The sequence below is a fragment of the Ahaetulla prasina genome, chromosome 4 (genome assembly GCF_028640845.1).
Source record: "Ahaetulla prasina isolate Xishuangbanna chromosome 4, ASM2864084v1, whole genome shotgun sequence".
In the NCBI taxonomy this organism is placed as follows: Eukaryota; Metazoa; Chordata; class Lepidosauria; order Squamata; family Colubridae; genus Ahaetulla; species Ahaetulla prasina.
In genome coordinates this window covers 142,189,083-142,207,388 of record NC_080542.1, presented here as the reverse complement: position 1 = coordinate 142,207,388, position 18,306 = coordinate 142,189,083, and the positions used below count along the sequence as shown (strand labels likewise).

At 40.2% G+C, this 18,306-nt stretch overlaps 1 protein-coding gene across 3 annotated transcripts in view; it reads right to left on the bottom strand.

The window, feature by feature from the left end:
* ACVR2B (activin A receptor type 2B) overlaps positions 1–18,306 on the bottom strand; it is a 76,592-nt gene that overhangs the window by 51,442 nt on the left and 6,844 nt on the right. For 2 of the 3 annotated variants that reach the window (XM_058180727.1, XM_058180725.1), the window contains exon 1: positions 17,844–17,913. The exons of the other annotated variant lie outside the window; for it this stretch is intronic. In XM_058180727.1, the coding sequence (XP_058036710.1) occupies positions 17,844–17,898 (55 nt within the window). In that variant the 5' untranslated portion in view covers positions 17,899–17,913. Of the gene's footprint in view, positions 1–17,843; positions 17,914–18,306 lie in introns of those variants that run through there. 3 annotated transcript variants of the gene reach the window in all.

Below are 18,306 nucleotides of genomic sequence, written 5' to 3'. Positions count from 1 at the left end.
CATTAACCACCTCCCTTCCTTTAACTTAAATAGTCTTTTGCAAAGAGATTCCCAAGAATTGCCAGGAGTATCTTCCTCACCCCACCAGCACTTTCCCCCGGAAATTCCCAATCAGGCATGCCATTGTCAACCCCTTGCTTGGTTAAGTTAGTTCGTTCGTTCGTTAATTATTATATTTTCATCCCGCCTTTATTACTTTATAAGTAACTCAAGGTGATGAGCATACATAATACTTCTTCCCCCTGCTATTTCCCCCACAACAACAACTTCAAACGTATTATGCGTCAAATTCTTGCCTGCCCTGAATTTTGAGGGTGAGCTGGAAGTTCACAGAGGTCACATGAAGAGTTGGGCTTCTTCCTGAAAAAAAGTCAGGCTTTTAAACTTGAAAATACTTCAAATTCTTACGAAGTTCCTAAGAAAAGTACAGGTACTTCTCGACATACAACCACAACTGAGCGCCACATTTCTAAGCGAAACATTTGTGGGGGTTTCTTTGCCCCGTTTTACGACTTTTTTTTGCCACGGTTGTTAAGTGAACCACGGCAATTGTTAGTTAAGTGAAACTGGCTACCCCCCCCCCTTGGGTTTGGTTACGAAAGGGGATCACGTGACCCCTGGACTCTGCAACTGTCATAATTACATGCCAGTTTCCCAGTGCTTGAATTTTGATCACACGACTTTGGGGAAGCTGCAATGGTCTTAAGTGTGAAAAACGGTCATAAGTCACTTTTTTTTCAATGATGTGGTAACTTCAAATGGTCGCTAAACGAAGCATTCCAAGTCAAAGACTATCTGTATTTGGACAAGGGCTTGAAGGTGGTTTTCCTCAACCAAATCTTCCCATGTATCATGTTTAAACACCCAGAAGACAAGAAGATGGCATTTGGGGGTCTCCATTTTGAGTGTTTTTTATCATCTACTCTGCAGACATCCCTCTGCCTTTGTGCATAGTCCTCCAACATGGGATTCCCCAAGCACTTCCATCAAGGTTTAGGACAGGGGTCTCCAACCTTGGCAACTTTAAGGTTTGTGGACTACAACTCCCAGAGTTCTGTTCTTACTTTCTCTTATTTGAAGAGACAGAGTCATGGCCATAAGACCTTCGCAAGGTTCATCTGGTTCACTAATCGTACCTATCTTGGATCAAGGGACTCTACTTAGAGTCTGTCTCTCATAGCTTGGTCATCTTTCTGTTGAAGTTTTGTAACGAGCTCTACTTGAGGTTGACCGAAAAGACCATTCAGAAGCTACAGATGGTCCAGAATATAGTGATATGGGGAATAACAGATGTGGTCCACGCTTACATCCTTTTTTGCTGCACTACCTACCAGATGCAATTCAGGCTATGAAGCGCTTCATGGCATAGGACTTGGTTACTTGAGGGACTATCTGCCTCCGTATGTTTAGGGATAGGGTTGTGGATTGGTTTTTTTTTTTACCTTTTAATTCTATCTTCCGGTCAGTTGTATTTTATTTTCTGGTGTACGTTTATTTTCTTTTAAATTTTTAATTGTAAGCTGACCAGAGCTTGCTGTGAACTTGGACAACTTCAAAATAAATAAATAAGTAATGAACTTAATACTGCAGCTTACTTGAGTTTTTTTTTTCCTTCAGCCCAGCATTCCTAGTTGATCCTAACCAATGCTGGTGGTATTGATGTTTGAAGAAAAAAAAAAACCCTTCCAGTTTAATCATCAAGGGCAAGGCAGCTTACATGCTGGATCAGAAATTGCATCCTTATGATGTAACAGAGTTGGAAGGGACCTTGGAGGTCATCTAGTCCAACCCCCTGCTCATGCAGTTCGAAGCGCTGAACTGCCGACCTTTCTGATCGACAAGCTCAGTGTCTTAGCCACTGAGCCACCTAGCCGGGCTAAAATGACACTGAAACTTGGAAGTGTTTCCTTCCTCCTCTTACTTCCTCCTCCCTACCTCTCTCCTTCCTTCTTTCCTCCCTGTGTGTCTTGATATCCTGAAATAAAACGCTACTTGGGTTCTTTGCCAAATCACAAGAAAGAGAATTGTCCACCTTGCTTCAAAAGCCTCCTGTTCGTTCTTGAACGAAACTAAGACAAGTCTTCCCATTTTGTTGTCAAATGTTGATGAACGACGTGCAAATATATTGAACTCTAGTCCAGGGGTCTCCAAACTTGGCAACTTTAAGACTTGTGGACTTCAACTCCCAGAGTTCCTCAGAACAGCAAAGCTGACTGAGGAATTCTGGGAATTGAAGTCCACACGTCTTAGAGACCCTTGCTCTAGTCTATACAAGAACAAGAAGTGGGACAAATTCCTACCTATCCATGTGGCCCTTCCCTGTTTTACTCTGATAGAATAACAGAGTTGTAGGAAGGGATCTGGAGGTCTTCCAGTCATCCCTGCTCAAGCAGGATACCCTATATACCATTTCAGACCAATGGTTGTCTAATCCCTTCTTAAAACCCTCCAGGTTTTGGAGCACCCACAACTTCTGGAGGCAATTCGTTCCACAGATAGAATTGGAAAACTAAACTAAAAGTTCTTCATGTCCAGAGAGAGAATTTCAGAATTCTATTCTCTTTCAAGTGAATATAAATAGCTTTTCTCTTGTTGAATTCCTACAACCTCATTCCCCATTTTATTCTGGGTTCATTTGATAACCAGGACACAACAGGGTGCCTTGAAAATAAATACTGAGTCAATTATAAATACGTTGGAATGCTAGGAAGGAGGAGCCCCATGGAATGTGGTGAAGTGCTAAATGATAAAGAGAAAAGGACTTGCTGTATTTAAGACTCGAATCTTCAACTCTAATTTCCCCCCCACCAGGAGTATTACAAAACAAGGAAATGATAAGTGACTTCTTGTTGCTTTCTTTTCCTTACTTTACTAGGACTCAAGAAACTACGTTTATTTTTAATCGTTTTTTGGTCCTTCCACCAACCTTCATTTAGGGACCGTTTGAAGTTACAACAGCCCTGGAAAAAAAAGCGATTTATGACCATTTTTTCATGCATAAGACCACTGTATAACATCCCCCATGGACACGTGATCAAAAGAACAGAAACGTCAGGTTCGGTTGAGGGTAAGTTGAAGACTAACCGTGTACAAGATAATTTCTGGGATTTCAATTACTGAAATGAAATGTTCATTAATGATAGCCTAATGCACTATTCCATTGAGTATTAGTTCTTCTGCAAAGGTGACTGCACCTTTTCCAAAATAAGCTTAAAATAAATACGGGCCCTTTATAGCTGACAGAGTTAACTTTGTCAGCCATGGACTCATCCTTCAAATGTTGTTAAAGGACCACCCCAGGACATACACTAGCTGGTGCTTTCCTTATTGTGCAAAGGGTCTGGAGGACAAAAGAATTACACAAACAACAGTGACGAAAACCCAATTCTGTATAACAGAAAGTAAGCTGGGTCTTCCCAAAAGCAAGATTTTGCTCTTGTTCATGTGCAAAATATATAAGTCAACATGAACCAAGAAGGAAAAAAATGCTATAATCCTATGGATGGAGTTGTGTATCTCTCTCTGTCTCTCTGTCTCTCTCCCTCCTTCCCTCCCTCTCTCTCTCTCTCTGTATGTGTGTGTGTGTGTGTGTGTGTGTGTGTGTGAAGTTAAGTTAAACAGAATGGTTGGCTGGAAAGGAGCATTCATGAGAACAGATTGCGATTCTCTTCAGCTCCTTTATTGCAAAAAAAGCCCTACTGTTTTCATTCTGCTTTCTTTAAAATAAGTAGCTTGAGTATTGAGGATCCAATGAAAATTTAACAAAAAAAAACAAACAATAAAAGATTATTTCTCCATGACCTTCCAAGGAAAACACGGATGAAAGCCGGCCTAAAAACCCCATTCCCCAACCCACTTGGGTGTCAAATAATGTGCTTGTAAACAAAAGTAATCAAAATAGCCTACAGGCAGACTCTTAATGACTATATTAAAGACATATAATTAAGCAGCAACATTTGGTAGCAGCAAACATATCGCCCCACCTAAAGTGCAGCTGCTGAGGGTTGTCAAGTCCTGCCACTAACAGGCAGCCAAGGCATTCCGGAGCCGCGTAGGAGAACTGCTCTTTACAATTTGATGGTATGATCAAAAGCACGCTTGGGCTGGGTGTAAACAGAAGATTTGGTTCCTGTCCCAGCTATTTTGGACTCCACATCAGTGGAGTGAACCTTGGCAACTTGGAAGAGGAGTGGACTTCAACTCCCAGAATTCCCCATCCTGCCAATCATTCCTCAAACCGCACACCACCCTTGCAATGCATTAAAAAAACAGATTGTGGTTTGTTTGTTTGTTTTTTAAACGGGAGGGAAATTAAAACAACGATTAAAAATTGCAACATCTACCGAAGATTCATTCATTTACTTACTTACTTAGCTGGCTTACAGGACACTCCATTCAACGACTGAGGCTTATATAAAACAATAAAAGCAAACGCGTTGGTTAGAAAGCTTTCGTGCCGCTGGGAAGGGGGTTGCTGGTACTGAGAAGATGAGAAAGGTTACGTTTAAAAAAAATGGTTTAGATTACAATTTCAATGCGTATAACGAAAGTAGACCAAAAGAAGTTCCTTGGGTGGACTAAGAAATGACCTGTAACACAGACCTCAACAAGGATTCCTCTATTGCCCCAATCTGAATGCCTGCTAGGTTTACCCCAAAATCTCAGCTTCCTTAATAGCTAGTCAAACTTGGCTTCTTAGGTCAGTGTCAAAGTCATAGAAACCTTTCTACCTCATGACATCTAGCATCTTATCTACAGCTTTGCATCTCTGTTTTGACCCAAGGGAACGGATCTACAGAAACCCATAAAACCTTTTGCAATGTGCACAAAAAGGCAAGGTTCAACTCATGAAACCTTGCATTAGCTAGGAATTTAATTTTTTTTTCCAGCTGGTTGCAATGCTGTGGGATATAATATCAAAGGTCATCTTTGTTCGCAAATGTCTGCAACTTTGAAATCTGGATCTGGATCATCTCTGGAGCCTTTTGCCGGCAAAAAAGTTTTAGCAGGGCTATGATTTCAATAGTGTTACCCTTTCAAAATAAAATAAAATAAATGATCCTATGCACCGAACAATCAAACTATGGGATGCATAGCTTTAAAAGTGTACAAAAAGCCTATTTACTTTGGAAATATCGGCATTATAAAGTTAATGGATACTTTTCCCTCCGCGGTGGCAATAAACTGGCTGGGTTTGTTTGCAACAACTTTTAAAAAGTTTTTAGACACCTAACGGAATCTGCCCTTATCATGGATTCAAATAGAAACAGAAGCTTTCTGCATCTCCCTTTCAGAGATGAATGCAGCCAAGTGAAATCAGGTGTGGAAGGCCCCACCCTGCAGTGATATCATAGCATATGTCCCTCCTTTTCCAGCCCATGCTGGCAGTGGGCTTTCTGCCAGTAGGAAATCAGTGATTTTGCCATTCTCTGCTTGGAATTTTAAATAAAGCTTCTGGGAATCACTTTAGGTCAATTTCCCTGCTCTCTGCCCGGCTTTTTGCATCCTAGCCCCCGCCCTGGTATAGATACTGCTAAGAAATGTTATCTGGGCTTTAAAATGATGCAATGCTAGGAACACCAGAGCTGCTCAGGTCATTCCTGGTGGAATTACAGTCCACAACTACGTAACAGTCCCTGGGAAGCAATCTTTGTTCCTTCTCTTTTAAGGGCATAGAAAAATATCCAAAAGAAGATACCTGTACTAACAGGTAGCAACAGACAAGAGAAGACCATGTTTTGAGGCAAGAGACTTGGGAACCCAATTCATATAGTCCTCAGCTTACGACTACCACTGGGACAAGAAAATATGTCATAAAGCAAGGCATCATGTGACCATACCAGATTTTATAGCCCTTTTTGCCATGTTAGACAAATCACTGAGCTTGTTAAATAAAACATCACATGATTGCAACGGGCAGTCTTTCCAAGGTGAGACTAGAACTCAAGTCTCCTGGGGATTGGCCCAAAGTCACCAAGATTGCCTTCCTGGGATTAGAATTTACTGGCTATTGGCCCAAAGAGAGCTAGTCATTTCTTGTGCCTAAGGCAAGACTAGATCTCAGTCTCCTGCTGATTGGCTGGAAGTAACCCAGCTAGTTTTCATAACTAAGATGGACTAAAATTCACAGACGTCTGGTTTCTAGGCCAGTACATTAACTATTACATCAAACTTCTTTGTCTTTTGGCCCAACTTTTAAAGTATTAATGTGTACTTAGGAACTCATGGAGTCACTGAAGCAGTCGGCATGAGCTTAAATGGACTCCAGAGGATGGTAGAGGATAGGAAGGCCTGGAGGAACGTTGTCTATTGGGTCGTGATGGGTCGGACACAACTTCGCAACTAATAACAACAAGGACCTCATAATGTTGGTTCTAGAAGCTATGCCTAATTTTGCCTAAGAGTAACTGCTTTAATTGCATTTTAAAAGTTGCTTTATGCTGCTGTTTTTTTATTATTATTATTATTATTATTATTATTATTATTATTATTATTATTATTATTATTATTATTATTATTATTATTATTATTATTATTATTTAATTTTTATACCGCCCTTCTCCCGAAGGACTCAAGGTGGTGAACAGGCAGATAAAATAATACAATATATTACAATAAAAACACTATTTAAGAAACTTATTCAATATGGCCTAAATTTAAAATACAATACAAAATATAAAATAAACCCCAATAAAATCCATGTTTAAAGACCCTATTTAAGCCAATTTAAGTTTCTACCTGAATTTTATCTTAACATTTTGTAAGCTATCTGGTAGAGTAGAATACATATTTTGCAACAAGCAAAGAAATGAATGAACGGGTTGCATTTAAATCAGGAATGGATTTAAATAAGATCTCCATAGAACAGGAATTTTATTTTTATTTTTTTGGTAATCAATTTTGCACACCTCCAACCTGCAGGCAGGGGAAAAAAGAGGGAGCAGGGAGTTAAATTTATAGCTACCAAACTGTACACCGAGAAATGCCAGCTGCATTCAGCAAAAGGAAGTATGGAGAGGAAAAGAGAGAGACAGGAGGGGGGGGCAGAATAAGAGTGATAATACTTTCGAAATAAAGAATATTTTCTTCCTATCCAAGTATCTGTTCTCTGGACAAGCCAGCGGAGTTTTAATTATACAGACATCTTTTGACATTACAGTTTGCAGGAATGAGCGAGAGGTAGGGGCTGTGTACCATTGGGAAAATAAATTCTTCCTTCTTCTATTTCATTAATTCCTATCTGGGTTGGAAGCCTGAGGACTAGGTAAGAGATAAGCATTGGGAAGCAGATAACTCCACCCAACTTCCTGCCAATGAAAGGTTGGGAAAAGTAAGGAGGTGCCTCCCTCAAGAGCAGCTACAGATACAGAGTGGGGCAAAAGAGCACCTTTGAAGAGAACATCAAGTTTTGAACTGGTATGGCAAGAGATAAGCACCAAGAATGGCAATGACCAGGGGTCTGTGCTGGGAAGCAGGGATTAGCAGTTTCAAGGAGTAAAATAAGGCCTCGATTTACGGCCACAAGTAGAGGCCAAGGTTTCCATGGCTAAGGCGAGGCAGTGGTTAAACTGAATTTTGCCCCATTTTACCGCCTTTCTTTCCCCAATTGCTAAGTGAATCACTGTAGTTATTAAGTGGTGCTTATTCACTGAATCTGGCTTCCCCATTGACAATGCATGTCAGAAGAGTGCAAAAAGTGACCCCAAAAGGACTTGGCAACCACCATAAATATATGTCAGTTTCCAGGCATCTAAATTTTGTTAACATGACCATGGAGGCCTTAAATCTGGAAAACAAAACCACATCGTAAGCCATCGGGTTTTTTTTCCAGTGCTGTTGTAGCTTCAAATGGTCACTAAACGAACGATTGTAAATTGAATTAGGACTAGTTGTTTAGTTCTGATGGTTGAGCTCACTGTGGCCACGTAACCTCACTCTGAACTGATCACACCCTATTCCAACACTTTCACCGCTAACTACCTCATCCTGCCTTAAGACATTTTCTGGAGTCTACTGAACTACAGATCCCAGCATTGATTACTCCTGTAATGGTTGTGGCTGCTGGGAACTGTGGTTCATCAATACGTGGATGGGCCATGTGTTGCACGTGTTTGTCTTTAAGAGCATCTTTCAGAATTTCAGACTACTTCATTAAACTTTTTTTAAATCTCGCCTCTATTATTTTTATAAATAGGGTGGCAAATATACTCTTGCTTCCTCCTATTTTCTTTAAGTGGGTTAGGGTAAGAGAGATTGACTGGCTTAAAGTCACTCAGCCAGCTTTCACGCCTAAGGTGAGACTAGAACTCACAGTCTCCTAGTGATTGGCCCAGAGTCCCCTAGCTCAAGGTCTCCAACCCTGGCAACTTTAAGACTTGTGGACTTCAACTCCCAGAATCCCTCAGCCAGCAAAGCTGGCTGAGGAGCTCTGGGAGTTGAAGTCCACAAGTCTTAAAGTTGCCAAGGTTGGAGACTCTCGCCCTAGCTGACTTTCATGCCTAAGGCGGGATTTACAACTATAATTCCAGCTTCAATTGTGGTTGTAAGTCAAAGGCTACCTGGAATTGGCCACCATTGCCCATGATGTGGCTTTAAGATAAATGCTAAAAGAATTCTCCTTCAATTAGCCCAGACGGTAGTAAAACATGCTCATTCGTGATCCTTATCTTTTTCAAGTTCTCCCCAAAGGGATCTTCAGCAGCAGGAATGTTGTATCAAAGCTTTGAAAACAGCTGCCTGTTTCAAATAGGATTTATTTGAATGCCATTAATTCTGCCCATGTTATGCTCCTTGTCCTACTGGTGGCATATGTTTGAATTTACTTTTACTACCCTTAAATTGGAACATGATGTAGATTTTCAAACATTTATCCCAAATATTTTTATCCTACTTTTCTCTTTAAAAAGAAGTTAGGCCCTGTCGTCTCTGCTCAGAAATACAATCTCGTGCCAAGATTCGCATTATCTCGGCAAACCACAAAGTGGTTTGCTTAGCTTGGCTTATCACAATGTTTGAATAAAGGTGCCAAGGGCAGCGTGATTTACTTTTCAATTAAGTTTACTTAGGGCTGCAATTTAAACAGTAATCATAAGAAATCTGGAAACCCTACAGGAAAGCTGGTGGGGGGGGAGAGGGAAGAGGGGGAAAAGAAAGAATTAAATCAGACAAATCCGAGCAATTTGGGTTTCCAAAGGATCTAAGCTAACTCATAAATGAAGTTAAGGAAGAGTGCTATCTTGTATGTGCTTAGCTGAAAGTAAAGCCACTTAAATTCAGTAGGATTTAATCCTAGGTAAAGTGTGAATGAAGTTACAGCCCTAAATTAATTGTCCTGCCTTTCAAAAACATGCTTTTTAAAGGTTCTAACTTTTAGATTTTTAAAAAATGGGCTACAATCTTCCGTACAAGTTGCTGTAAAATAACACTTCTGTTTAATTATTAAGAGCTGGGAACACAAGCTGTAGATCCCAACAGGCAGAGAACAGCTGTTAGCTCAACAGAAAGTCATTCACATCCCAAAGTTGGAACTATGAAATTCTATCAACAATAACTGTAAAATGACTCTAGGAACCCTCAGAGTTTTGAACTAGCTTTCATATTTAGGAGAGCTATTTTTAGCTAACTTCAGTTTGTCAAACACTAAGTTTGAAGAGTTTTACACTTCAGGAACAATCTGCAAGCAAATAAACCAGAAAGGGTAGATGGTCAAATATGCAATGGGTAAGTTTCTTTTTTAGCATCAATGCGTGCAGGAGAAAATTAATCACTGATGACCTGGCCTTGTGCATAACTGATTATAAACTGATTAACGCAAGGACTGTAGACCTTTGCGTGTATCCCCTAGAAGTTATGTTTCATCAGACACCTCCCCCAAGGTGTTTATCACTAAATAAATATTATTTGGATTGCTTTTGACTTCGTTAAGTTAGATTCAGCAAATAAATGCCTCATTGTCAATGGAGGGTTGTCACTCAACCTGATTATTTTTTCCTTCATACTGTATATTAAGTCATGCACATACATCTGGATAAAGCTGTTGAGCTGCTGGCATTTGACACTGAAAGTAAACTTAAAAATGTAACCCACCAGGTCTCACTTTGATTTCCTAATGTTCAAGAGAGATGCTAAATTTACACTTCATGACTCTCAAATGCTGCGGTTGATTTAGACTCTTGTCATAAATGTAGTGCTATGCTTTGATTGTTCTATGTCTATGCTATCCCTTGATAGTGCTATGCCTTGATAGTTGGGTCATTGTTATGAGCCAACAATCAAGGCAAGTAGTCCTCGTTTAATGGCTGCCATGTTTAGTGGCCATTCGAAGTTACAACAGCCCTGAAAAAAAATAACTTGATGAGTGGTCCTTGAAACAAATGACCATCCCAGCATTAACAGTAATGGATTTGGGGGCATTGGGCAATCAGAATGCATTTATAACAATGACAGTATTCCATGCTCACATGATCACCACTGCAGTGCTTCGCGGACAGCTTCCGACCAGCAGAGTCAATGGAGAAACTGACACCTGATGCTTTGCTTAATTACTGCACCACTTAGTGACAGCCCCTGGTTCCAATTGTGTTTGTTAAGTGAGCACTACCTGCAGGAATGTAGAAGACAATCTATGGAAATGCAGAAAGCCAGTATGTTAGTGTACTTACCCAGCAGGAAGACAATCCTTAATTTAGGAAGACTAGACAGGGGAAAAGCTGTAAGGACAGAACACACCCCTAAGCAACACCCAGTTAGACTTGCCATCTCCAGCCTCTTTTGCACCAATCATCAGGAGATAGTGAGTTCTAGTCTGGCCTTAGGCATGAAAGCCAGCTGGGTGACCTTGGACCAATCCCTCCCTCAGCCCAGTCTCTTTCTCCCCAACAGGGTGGTTGTGGGGAAAAAGGTAAGAGTTGTGTCTGAATTTTGGTCATGAGACAATAGGGATGTGTGAAAAATGATCACAAGCCACTAAATTCAGTGCCATTGTAACTTCAAACAATCATTAAATGTGTGGCTGTTAAGTCAAGGCGTACCTGTACAGATTTGCCACTATTTACTAGAATATTCTGGTTTTCCTTTGCAATCTGTAGCCCTGGAGTTTCTTAGTGGCCTCCCGTCCAAGTGTCATTATAATAACTGACCCTACTTAGTTTTCAAGGCCAGCCAAGCGCTCACCACTCTCTACCTAGACTTCTGAAAACACGCTTTTCCACCTAACAATGGTCAGGTGGTATGAAACCCAGGGTAGCGGACTGGTGGGGTCCATTTACCCAGCCCCGATGCCAATTCCTCATATGCGCAAGGGGCCCACCATGGACATTAATTAAGGCAATCTGGCCGGATCACAGCTTCTGCTTTGTTCCCTTGCGCATGTCAGAAATGACTTTCATTCATGAGAGGTGACCGTGAGACGAGGATTATACTGAAATAAATAAAAGTATTTGAAATATGGCCTTTCTCGTGATGCCTGTTTGCTTATTGAGATCACTTGCCACAGAATGGCTTTGGAATCTTTGGAGGTGTGGGATACATTAACCTCTTTAATGCCGGTTTCAATGGGACCACAGATGATGTCATTCTAACAGCCTCCATTGTTGCTTCTGAATTTCCTGGTGGTTGTGTACATATTGATAAGGCACTCAATTAATGGCTGGTTTGGGGACTTCTGGGATTCGAAAACCACACATCTTAAGGTTGCCAAGGTTGAGAAACATAGTGCTAGGATGAGGGCGCCTATCCTTTACAGATAATCCTCGACTTAAAGCAACCTGTTTAGCGACCAAAATTACAACAGCACTGAAAAAAACTAGTCTTTGTACTTACGACCAAGGTAGAATTCTGATCACGCAATCGACTGGATCATATGTGTGATTGCTGCAGTGTCTCAGGGTCACGTGACACACACACACACACCCTTTTGCAAACTTCTGAGAAGCAAAGTCAGCGGAAAAGCCAAATTCACTTAACAACCGGGTTTCCTAACAACTGCAGTAATTCACTTAACAAGTTATGTGTCAAGAAAGGTTATAAAATGAGAGCAAAATTCACTTTATTTTGTTTAGCAAGAGATTTTGGCTTCAAATGTGGCCATAGGTCAAGGACTACTTGTATTTATCTGCTCAGAAAGGATAAGGATGGAGAACATGCAATTCCAAGGTTGCATAAGGCAGGGGTCTCCAACTTTGGCAACTTTAAGCCCAGCAGACTTCAGCTCCCAGAATCCCCCAGCCAGCTTTGCTTTGCTGACTGAGGGATTCTGGGAGTTGAAGTCTGCCAGACTTAAAGTTGCCAAGGTTGGGGACCCCTGGCATAAGGCACTCAAATACTACTTTTGCTGCTGTCTTCTCTCTCCCCACTAGGGTTATTAAAAAGGGTTGTTTCTCGCCAGGGTGATTTAGAAAACAGATGCCCCCACCCCCCAAAAAAGGGGCATGCTTCTGTTAAAAAACCCAGAAATTTATCCTAAACAAAACTGTACCCACGTATACATGGATTCATTCTGCAAACATTAACATTGAACTCTCCCACAAAGTGGAACCACTCTGAGAGCATATGGGCTAGTAACTTGCTTAAAACTAAGCAGTCAGGAACAGGATTAGAATTAAGGAAGGGCTGAATTCCATGAGAAGGGGGGGGGAAAAGAGATATGAAAGGAAGTGAAACAGTATCATAGCCTTCAATCAAGCAGGCATCACCTTAACTCATCTGACTTTGATTTCTGTTGTGATTCAATTTTAACCCAAAAAGAAAATGTCCCACCCATAAAACGAGGTTTTGTGGGAAATTGTAGATATTGCCACCACATGCTGTAATTTGTGGGTAAGTTTCAGTTGCTGAAATGTGCCAAACAGATGTGCAAATGATCAAAAATACTGGCATGCTGATTGGAAAACATGTGTTGTCTTGGCCGCAAAAAACTGATATTTGGGGGGAAAGACATTTTTGTCCTTACTCCCCTCTTCACCGCAAATTATCCCAAAAGCCAGGAAAGGGGAGGGGCCCCCTCCCACCCACCCACCCACCCCCAGCTGCTGAATGAAAGATAACACAACTATGTGTTGAAATTTTGCTAAAGGGAAACTATTTTCTGGTGTCAACAGTTAACTGCAGCTTGATGGATCCTGACTTTAAAAAAAAAATCCCTAGAAGAGTTAATTTTTCAATCTCTGCATATATGAAAACTACAAACATTTGCAGTTATAACCCCAGAATACCTGGGGGGGGGTGAGGGAAAAGCATTTGACAAAAAACCAAATTGTTTCCCTCAACAATCTTTGCAACTTATCTTTAAAATGTTTCTTTCCCCCGCCCCCCCTTTCAAAAAGCGGAGGAACAGAAACAAGGAAAGAAAGAAAGAAAGAAAGAAAGAAAGAAAGAAAGAAAGAAAGAAAGAAAGAAAGAAAGAAAGAAAGAAAAAAAACCCAGCAGGCTGAGCAAATGCTTTGAGAATGTAATTCCAAGAAATTCAGAAAGGGCAACCTACTCTAGCAGCATCCTCGAAGCGGCTTTGCAATTTTAATAAAACAGTATTTGATTTCTTTATTTGAGAAGGGTCTTGACATTATGAATTCTCCGCTGTCCGAAGATTCATCAGAAAAATATCGTTAACAAACAGAACTGAGGGGAGAAAAGAGAAGCTGAAAACCCAATCAGCACCAGGTTTCATAACCTTGCCTGAAAGAATCTTATTAAATCTTAAGGGATTTAATATTTCTTCACCGCACAATTTAACTAGGGCAGAATTTACAGAATTTGGATCACCAGCTTCATGAAGTTACTGGTTCTGTTGGGTTTTCTTACTTGACTGTTTTGAGCCCTTATCCATTAGCTTCAGATTCAAAGCATGGTGCAGATCAGAAAGTGATCAGTCCCATTAAGCTCATGATGTGAACTTGAACGCTGCCAGGTTTTGGAATAATTAGGGTTTAATTGATCATAATTACTGGGTGCACAATTTTCCAGAACCCTAGCACTTGTGATATCAAGTGGTCTCTACACCAGTATTCAAAGTGAATTCAAGTATTTCTTTAAAGGGACTTTAAAAAAAAAACACAACCTAGCTGCTTACCTATTGTGGCTTAGCAATGCATTCAATCCAACCCATTCGTGCTAGTTCCATAAACCACGATTGAAACTTCTGCCTTAGCATTAGGTATGGATATAACTACGCATATCTCATCCTTTAATTCCGTACCTACCACTCAGCTTGCTGATGAACAGTTAAAAACCTAGACAAATTAAATTACATTTCTATTTAAAAGTTACAGTAAGGACACCTAATAATAATCTGAATGCAATGCAGCCAATATATTAAAGAGATGTTTCAGAATTCAGTATAGTACAGACAGCTGATGCACATAAGCTTAGAGAAAATCCTTGAATTCTCCTAGTTAAAAATTTCGGGAGAACAAAGCTAGAAAAAGCTTTGGAAATTTATTTATTTAGAGCCAATAATATCAGCGTGGAAGTATCCAAATGGAGGAGCTTCATGTGTTATTCCTGCCCACCAAATCAATTTTCACTCTCCGTGGGAGGGTGTGCAATTGCTGTCAAGGCAGGTACTGAATAAACATTACTTTGCAGAAAAATACCAAAAAAAGAAAAACGAAGCCCATCATTCTTTCCTTCCTTCATCGTTATCATGGAACTATATATTTAAAAATGTCATTAATAATGTTTTGTGCCAGGGGCAACATGGTTACTCCCTGAGCAGGCAACTTACATGTTGTCCTTATGACGGTTCACTTAGCAACTGTCTGAAGTTACGACAGACCCAAAAAGGGATTAACAACCCAGTTTGAAGTTCTGATGGACAGGGGGGCCCCCTGTGGTCACAGGGCTGCTAGTTCAGTATTTGGCAACTGGCTCATGTTAACAGCCATTTGCAACATTCCACAGTCAAGTGACCACAATACATGGTTTGCAAAAAAAAAAACAGTGTTTACATCCTGTTTCTAGCAAAAAACAAAAACAAAAACCCAACATCCCAACAACTGATTTGTGTTAATTGTGGCATTTGCTTAACGACTTCTGCCAAAAAGGTTGTAAAATGAAGCATGCTACACAGTGGCTTGCATAATGATTATTATGGCTTATGACTGTAAATGTGGGCTTGATTATAGTCATAAGTCGAGGATTACCTAAACATGCATGAAAACCTGCCACGACGTTTCCAGTTCAAAATATCTAGTAGTTAATTTTCACCTCAGGTTAATTTTCACCCCTAATTTTCACCCCAGGTGAAAATTCACGTTCCAGATGAGTTAGGATTGTAATTTCCAGTTTGCCACATCACTGGGAAGATTAAAAATGATGATCACCTGATCCTTGTCATAAATACATGCCAGTGGCCAAGGCCCTAAACTTTCCTGATCATGCGGATGCTGCAGCAATTGTTAAGTGTGAAAAACAGTCGTAAATCACTTTTCTGAGCCCGGTTGTAACTTTGAATGGTCACTTAATGAACGGGTGTAAGTCAAGGACTACACGTGCCAATTCTACAAATATTTTTTTCTAAAAAAAAAACCCCACATGAATGTGGGTACAATCAAAATACACTTTGGGGCGCGACCATCTGCTTTGGTTTGACTTGTAGATATAAGGTGTATAGAATCTACCGATCACCCTTGTGCTCATATGATCTCAATAGATCCACTGCTTTGTGGAAGGAAGATGCAAACCAGGGAACGAGCTTCCACTAATTGATATAGATTGGGATTCATTCATAAATTGTATGCTAAATGGGACAGGATTTAACTCTTGTAGCAGCAGCAGCGGCAGTTATTATATAGGATTACAGTTCATAACAAATCTGGATGTTATTATGGGGTCTACTAGTAGCATTTCCTTCTAGAAACACGCTACATGTGTTTGCAATTCCCTCTCTTTTTCTCTCTCTCGCTCCATAAAAAGGAGGAGCCTCTGGAATTGATACTTGGGAATAGTTTGAAATAAGCCAATTATACATTGGTATAATGTTAGGGTTGTCTGAAATGGCATACTTGTAATCCTTGACTTGCAAACCATTCGTTTAGTGACCACTTGAAGTTAAATGGCACTGCAAAAAGTGACTTCATGCAGCATCCCCCCCCTGGTCACGTGATCAGAATTAAGATGCTTGGAAACTGGCATGTATTTACAGCGGTTGCAGTGTCCGGGGGGGGGGGGGAATGTCACATAATCCCCCTTTGCGAACGTCGGCCAAGGAAAGTCAGTGGGGAAGGCAGATTTTCGTAACAGCCCTGCTACTGACTTAACCACTGCAATGATTCGCTTAACAACTGTGGCAAGAAAGGTTGTAAAATGGGGCGAAACTCGGTTAACAGCTGTCTTGCTTAGTGATGAAAATTTTGGGCTCAGTTATGGTCATAAGTCGAGGACTACCTGTGCGTGTTTTATTGTTGCGGGCTTTAAGCCACCAAGAATTATAATATATAATGTGGGTGGCCCTATCAGTGCTTTGAATAAATAACCCCCCTTATACTTTATTTGCAAAGTGGAGAAAAACATACAAGGAACGGGAAAAGGGAGTTATTAAAAAGCTGAATTCATCAGTACAGAAGAGCAGTGCGTAGGTTCCTAAGGTTAAGCACAGGTAAACTTTACTCTCACGATAACAATAGGATCAACTGATCCAATTTTGAAGGAGACTAAGTAATTCATATTGCAATGTGGGCTGGCACAGTTCATAACTGTTCGGTGCCTCTTAAAGAAGCCTTGTCCCCTCTTAAGTTCATATTCCCCTGGGAGTGGGGGAGAGAAATTTCATTAAGATGGTATTTACACTCGCATTCATGTTCCTTATTTTCTTCTTCAGTTCCAGTTCCTTGCACAGTCCTAATGGAATGAACAGATTGGGCAAATGGTGGATTCTCAAAGTAGCCCCTAAACACTCAACCCCACCCTCTAAGTCAGCTTGTCATTTTCCAAGTTCAGGCTGAGATTCCACCCTCTAAGTCAGCTTGCCATTTTCCAAGTTCAGGCTGAGATTCCACATTGTATTTTGACTGTAAATAGATGAGATTTGTCCAGAACTAATTTTTTTATTGACAGTCATCACTTCTTTGTCACTAAATACTGAGTTTATTTTTTTCCACAAAGTTGCAGCTGTCATAAAGTTGTTTCACTTGAGTATTTATTCTATATCCTTCAATATGTTAAGATAGAAGCATTTCTTGCCCAATCGACAGATAAACAACACACTGGGCATTTTTAAATGCAATACTAAAATCACGTTGCCATTTTTCTAATGGTTCCTAAGACCATGCCAGTTCATGAAATGAGATAGGCTTGTTTTGAAATAAACTACAATGAAATCACTGGATTATGAACGTTACTTTTCTCAGTTAACATTTGTGGTTAGGTCCAAACCCCAGATTCTTGGGTCATAGAATCACAGCCTCCCTTGTGTTTGTATATGTTTGAGAACTTTAAAAAAACAAACAAACACTGAAGAAGACCACAATTCACATCTGAAGGATCTAGCTGCATTCCTGGTTTATATATGTATGTATGTATGTATGTATGTATGTATGTATGTATGTATGTATGTATGTATATATAAAAAGCAGGTAGTCCTTGACTTATAACTGTAATTGGAACTGGAAATCCAGCCGTAAGTCATTATGGTTATAAGTCGAGGCACCCATATGACTGGAAGTAAATTTTGCACCCTGTTTTGTAGCAGTCATTAAGTGAATACTGCGGTTGTTAAGGAAATGCAGAAACTGTTAAGCAAGCATTAGTGTTGTTAATCAAACCCATTGGTTTAAATGAGTTGTTGTTTTTTTACAGAAACATTGAGAAATGACTGTGCGACACCACAACTGGTCACAAAACTGACTCACCCAAAATCCGGTCGTGGGACAGCCAGGGGTGTTCTACAGGTGTGTGGAGGATCATAAAACGACAGTCGTTAAATCAAGGACTACCTGTAGAAGGACTTTAAGGGAAAATTCGAAGAGGACATGCAATACCATACAATTTCCCACGCCTTCCCTTCGCTAAAGAGAGTAAGGGGCAAGAATGAGGATTTACATTAATGATGAACATTCTCTTAAAAACTCTGCTTCGCACTGACTGAAGGCAAAACCCATTTTAATTCAATTGGTTTTCACTTCATTTGGTGATCCACATTTGCAGGTCTACAATCAGCTTCTCCCAATTAATTTCCTTGTTGTGCAAACCATGATTGACCATGACTAGATATTTAAAAGATAACTTTAAATACAAAAATCTCCAAGATCAGATAAAAGAGTCTTGGGTTTGTTTGCAACAGTGTCAGAACCAGCAACCTATGTAAAATAATGT